Here is a 6320-nt window from a genome sequence, read left to right as displayed (position 1 = left end):
AAGTTTACTTCTACCTACTCCTTTTCGGACACTCTTGTTTTGTTTGTTATTATTTTGTATCTCATTTTATTTATTTTTATGTTCGAAATGAAGTCTTTCATTCATTCATTTAATAGATAATATTAATAATATTGTTTAAAGAATTTTAAAGGTCCTATATCATGCTCATTTTCAGGTTCATACTTGTATTTTGTGTTTCTACTAGAACATGTTTACATGCTGTAATGTTAAAAAAAACCTTTTATTTTACTCATACTGTCTGCTTGAATATACCTGTATTTACCCTCTATCAGAAACGCTCCGTTTTAGTGCATTTCAACTGAATTGCAACGGAATAAACTGGGACACATTTAGAATGTTTACGTTTAAAACCGTGTAATGGTCTAAATATTGTATAATTGTGACATCACAAACAGACAGAAATCCTAACAGCTTGTTTCAAACGCACAATTTCTGAATACGGGCTGTGTGTATTTCTCCATATATTGAGCGCTTCGATACTTTCATAGTATTTATATAGCACTTAAACCTGCGTTATAATATAAAAGACATGAAAATCGTACTTTTTACAATATGGGACCTTTAAACATTTCAACTACGGAAACATTTCATAATGAGACTGACACGATTTATGAAATTAATTTATAGTAGATCAGCGATGCCTGTGGACTATATTTTAAAATAAAAAAACAAATAAAAAGTGGCAATGCTATTCCAACTCTATACCATTATGATTAAGACAAACATGATATATGAAGAAAAATAATTAGTGGATAAATTCTATGATTCTTAAAACTATTAGAATAAATTCTGTTTTGTAAAAATGTGTCTAAAGTCAGTTAAAACATGCATGAGCACCCGGGGCATCTACATTGTAGATTCACATTCATTAGCATCAGTAGTCTATAAATCAGTGTCAGTGCTTCCTGTACTCTTAATTTGAAGGCGTCTGATTTCCGGTTTAGATGCAGAAACGTCACGACGCTGAGGGTCAGTGCAGTCTGAGGATGAGGATGACGGTTCATTAACTGGACTGTGCTAATTACAATAATTATAAATAAAATAATAAATATAATACATTTAATGTGTATTCTATTCGTTGTAAACAAAAAAAATAGACATTTTGGGTTCATCCCTGTCTTTTATTTTTGTGTTTTCTTAAAAAAAGTGAAATCACAACCGGATATAAATTACAACAGCAAACACAAAGACCTATTTTAAATAGACTTGTCTCCTCTGAGCAACAAAACAAATAAAATAAACTGCAACACACCAAGGTCCAGTGAAATTCCCTTCTATTTAACGGTGAAAGAACTGCAGTCCGGTGCATTTAAACATACAGCGAGGCGTGTTTCTCTGAAACAGCCTTCACTCTCTAAAACTGGGCCGTCACATTTAAAAACAGTAGATTTACATTTTTTTTAACTTTCAGTCAATATTTTCACAGATAAAGATTCAGTGTTTTTTGCTTCGGGCCGCCCGGCTGCTGCAGCAGGAAACTATCCGGTTATAATCTTCTTTTAATTTAATCTCTGTACCACACTTCCTGTTTTCATTAAGGTTATTAAACGTGAAGTGATTCATCGATGTCAGGAGGATTTCTATGATCTGAGTCTGGTTCAGATGGCAGATTAAACACTGTTGAGGTGATGATGCACCAGTATGACCTGGAAGACACGTTCTACATCACTGAGCCCTGACGCCATCAGTCCCAGCAGACGCCGGCGTCCCGTCCACGGTTTAAGTGAAGCGGCGTGACCTGTTGTGCATCATATATTCTAGGTGTCTGGCTATGGTACAGATTATTAATTATTATTAATTATGTCTGGCTCAGGTACAGATTATTAATTATTATTAATTATTTATTAATTATGTGAGAACTGCTGGGTGAACAGAGACATGGAGGTTGGGAACATGGCTGAGACGAATCATTAAACGATAATCTGGTGAATTATTATTTTCAGGAGGTCAGTGTCGATGCTGAGAGCGTCCTGGTTGTTTCTTTCAGTGTCGGGGTCGATGTGTCCTTAACCTCCTGACCTTCTGACCTTCTGACCTGACCAACTTATGATATATATGGAAGACTTCAGGGAGTGTTGGAGGGTTTTTAAATCTGCTTCTTCGGTTCAGTCAGTAGAGATTCGACTCTTTCCACCTCTCAGTAAAGATCCAACTCTTTCAACCTCTCAGGAGCTTCACACAGAGATTCAGACGTTTCAGGGAGTTTAACATCTCAGCTTCATTTTTTGCTGGTTTCCTCGACTGTCTGTTTTATAAATGAACATTTGTCTCTGACTTATTTTCCCTTTTACAGCCACAGCGCCCTGATCAACACAGACTGATGGAGAGACGACCAGACGTCTGAAGGTTCCTTCTGGGTCGTGTTTCTTGGACGCTCTGCTGCTGCAGCTTATTCAAAGTAAAATCTGAACTGTCGTCGTGGTCATACTGGTAACGGTAAATCTGACATCATACTTGCATTAAAACTTTCCCAAGTCCTCCAGAAGATTCCTTCTGATCTGGTTTTAATCATTTGGATTTTAAAAAACAGGGAAAAACAAACTGTTGACAGCGACACAGCGGATCCGTCTAGACATGCACCAACCCCAGCTTCCTTCAGACGTTGCAGACCGATGCATAGACCTTGGCTCAGGATGCGCAGTCTGCAGAGTCCAGATCAGCTCTGTCTGCTGCAGCCGGATCAACTTTCAGGATCTTAGATGAAGACAAAGAGCTGCTGGATTGACATCGACGAGGCAAACGGAGCTACAGAGGGCAGGAAGGAGCGTGTCACTCCGCCATCCACCAGGAGGCAGCAGAGAGGCGAAGAGAACGAGCAGGGGAAGGCAGCGGGTTTAGTGGTTATCCCCGTCCCCCCTGACGTCCACCAGGAGGCAGCAGAGAGGTGAAGACAACAGCAGAGGAAGGCAGCGGGGGTCCTGGGTTTACCGGTTCTCCTCGTCAACCCCTCACAGGGATCAGTGCTGCAGGACTCATCGAGGACGCCGTCAGCATTCGAGCGGCGGGTGGAAGCTGCGTCTGCAGTCGACGGCTTTGGGGCTGGGAGGCTGAGCTCGCTTCTTACGGAGCTCCTCTCGACCCAGAGTGCTGCTGAGCCGCGAGTACGCCGCCTTGTACTTCTTATCAAACGCAGCTGCAGGGAGAGAGAGTAAAGGGTTAATACACTGCGTTTGTGTCGATCACACTGACTTTAACACTCAGCTGCTCCTTCAGTGGGGATGAGGGTCAAATATGGGAACTTAGCTCCCGATGTCTCCGGGGAATTCTCGCCAAAATCAACCTCCTTTCCTGGGACGTATACCTGCGTTATCCTGAAACAATCCCAGAGTCCGGCACGGGTCCAGCAGTCCAGTCAGCGCCAGGCTTTCACAATAAAAACAATGCTAATGGCTGATTAGCCTCCATAATATTAATAATATTAAGATGCTAAAAATCACCAGAAAAATACTTTTGTTCTCCGCCGGGGTTCCCGACCCGGTGCGGGACTCTAACCCCTTATGCTGTGTTCACACTAGCACCCAAGCGACAAAACGACCAAGCGTCTCCAGCTACATTGTCGGCGAGATGCTGTTGAAATGTTGCTTAAGCGCTCGTTGACGTAGTTGTATCGTTAAATAGCACTGATTGATTGATTGATTCAGTGTTGATTCTGATCAATGAGAATATGTTGGAGGTGGAACAGGTGTGACAAACAGGGCGAGAGTGGTTGTTAACCAGCGACACATCTCACGGAGCAGGTTAGGAAATCGTCACTGAGAAACACTGAAACATTCTGATGTCGGCTTGTTGGCATGGCGTCCCGTTAGGAGACGGTGAGAGTCAGTCAGTCTTACCGACGTGGTCTTTGCCCATCGCTGCCAGAGTGAGGAAGAGGAACTCTCTGTACAAACTCCTGAAAAACACAAAACACACAAAAACACCGCACTTCAGTAAAAGTACAAACGTATTAATAAAGTAGTTTACTGTATTTGGATCTTGATTGATTATCTGTAATTTAACATATCTTTATTGGTTAGTAGGCCCCTCCAATAAATCACCATCTTAACGTGGTGGAGAGGTTTGTGTACCCCAGTGTAAAAATACTCTGTTACAAGTAAAAGTCCTGCTGTTAAAGGACCAGTGTGTAACATTTAGTGGGATCTATTGGCAGAATTGGAATATAATATTCATAACTATGTTTTCATGAGTGTATAATCACCTGAAACTAAGTTGTGTTTTCGTGAGCTTAGAATGAGCCGTTTATATCTACATAGCGGGTCCTCTCTTCATAGAGTCCACAGCATCTACAGAATCTACTGTATATGATGAGGCACCAGAGAGATTTGGGCTTTTAGCGGACTGGCAACCAAAACTCGTGGAGCAACATTGTCGCCACGCCAAGCAGCACACCTCCACCTGACGCCTACCTTTGCGTCCGGGCGGCGCCCGGCTGTTTGGCCAGCGTGTCCAGGAAGAGGGTGACGGCTTTGTGCACCTCGTTCATGCCGACCCAGCGCAGCACCTCCTCCAGGAAGGCCAGCGTGAACGGGTGGTTGTGTTTCCGCCAGCTGTAGCTCCTCATCGGGATGCCACCTGGTGGAGGAAGGGGGGGCGGAGTTAAAGAGTTGTTGTTGCTGCGATTCAGAGAGTGTACGTACGCTGAGTCTTTGTCTCACCGTGGATCCTCCAGAGGATGTAGAGGGGGGGCCACTGTTCGGTGTCGGGGGTCAGGGTGTCCCAGAGGAGCCTCACCCGCACGGCCGAGTTCTCCGACTGGGAAACACACAACTCACTTTATTTTACTGGTGTTAGGATTTCTGCTTTGGCTATTTGGTGGCGTCCTGGTTTATCTAAAACAAACACTAATCTGCTAAAATATCATTATCAAATATCATTTAATGAGTTTTGATGATTGATTTTACATTTCAATTCAGTGAATTCATGTTTAGTTGTTTGTTTGTATTTGTGAAAATACTACTGTCCACTACCACAGTAAGACTATATGTTGATGCTACCTGTGTGAGCTGGCTGACCAGCGGCGAGGCTCTGACCAGCTGCAGCAGGTTATTGGGGAGACCGAGGCGCTGGAAGTACCAGACCAGGTTCCAGAAGATGATGGAGTGGTTGTCCAGGAACTGAGGCTGGGCCAGGACCGCCTCGCCCTCGTTCTCCAGCAGACTCTCCAGCTCCTTCCTAAGGACCAGAGGGCTCAGGTAGGCCACCGTCACCTGGGGGGCGCCGCACACCGATGAGCCCTGAGGCGGGGGGGGGGGGGTCAAAGGCCGTCAGCGGGACGAGGACAGGATGTGGCGGACGAGAGGACAGACAGAGACATTTAAAGTGTGTCGCGTTACCGTGGTGGTTCTGCTGTTCTCTGAGTAGCTGCTGGTCTCGGAGCTGGAGTCTTCACTCAGACCGTTACACTGGTGTCGCAGGCCGGCGTCCTGACCACTGGGGGGCCTCACGGCGCTCTCCACCTCGTCCTCCATGTTCCAGTTGGTGCGCTCCACGCTGAGACAAGACCACAAAGTGACGTTAGCAGAGACTGGATCTGGAGGAGCTACAGATTTGGCTTCGTTCGTCGTCGTCATTACAAAATCATTATGTGAAGAAAACTGAGGGGGGGACTAAAGGTCAGGGAGCCTGAAAATATCTTTAATTCCCTCTGAGATGGAGTGGAGTAGAAGAATCAAGCTGCATAAAATAGTAACTTTAGTTACTTTCCACCAGTGGGAGTCACCCTGATAGTACTATATATAGTATACACATACATTATATATAAAAGATATATGTATACTGCTTTAATGCAGCGCAGCGTATCCGTAAGATTTGATGTAGAGGGTGTTGTGACAGATGTGGTTCCCCGGTGAAGTGGTTACCTGCCGACAGGTCCGAGGTCACAGATCTCAGCGTTCAGGAAGGGGACGAAGGACGCTCCACAGAACGGGCAGGACGAGTTCAGGTTGGAGTCGTCCGACGTCCAGCCGGCCATGATCTCCTCGTCGTAAACCAACGAGTTACAGCTGCGACACAGAGAGCAGCTGGACATCAGCACCTGGACACAGACAGGGGGCAAGGATTCAGACCCATTACTGCAGTAAAAGTACTCCTACTACACTGGGAAAACAACACACTACTAGTAGTAGTAGGCTGTCGTAAAAATATATTACTCACCCCAGCTTTACGTGAAAGTATGTAGTATTATCATCTAAATGTAGTTTAAGTAGTATCCAGTTAAAGTATAAAATGTGTTTTCCTGTTATATATCTGATGTTTCTAGATTAATATTACTGCTGCATTACAAACATTCAACATCAACA

At 44.4% G+C, this 6320-nt stretch overlaps 1 protein-coding gene across 3 annotated transcripts in view; it reads right to left on the bottom strand.

The window, feature by feature from the left end:
- Window positions 1-1121: 1121 nt before the first annotated feature.
- Window positions 1122-6320, bottom strand: part of dennd4b (DENN/MADD domain containing 4B) — a 30976-nt gene continuing 25777 nt past the window's right edge. For all 3 annotated transcript variants that reach the window (XM_074654258.1, XM_074654260.1, XM_074654259.1), the window contains exons 23-29: window positions 5880-6055; window positions 5355-5511; window positions 5016-5255; window positions 4677-4773; window positions 4428-4593; window positions 3855-3913; window positions 1122-3154 (exon numbers count right to left, since the gene is read on the bottom strand). In XM_074654258.1, coding sequence (XP_074510359.1) covers window positions 3009-3154; window positions 3855-3913; window positions 4428-4593; window positions 4677-4773; window positions 5016-5255; window positions 5355-5511; window positions 5880-6055 — 1041 coding nt within the window. In that variant the 3' untranslated portion in view covers window positions 1122-3008. The remainder of the gene's footprint in view (window positions 3155-3854; window positions 3914-4427; window positions 4594-4676; window positions 4774-5015; window positions 5256-5354; window positions 5512-5879; window positions 6056-6320) is intronic.

Source organism: Sebastes fasciatus, chromosome 12 (assembly GCF_043250625.1).
Source record: "Sebastes fasciatus isolate fSebFas1 chromosome 12, fSebFas1.pri, whole genome shotgun sequence".
NCBI lineage: Eukaryota > Metazoa > Chordata > Actinopteri > Perciformes > Sebastidae > Sebastes > Sebastes fasciatus.
This window is presented reverse-complemented; position numbering and strand designations above follow the sequence as displayed.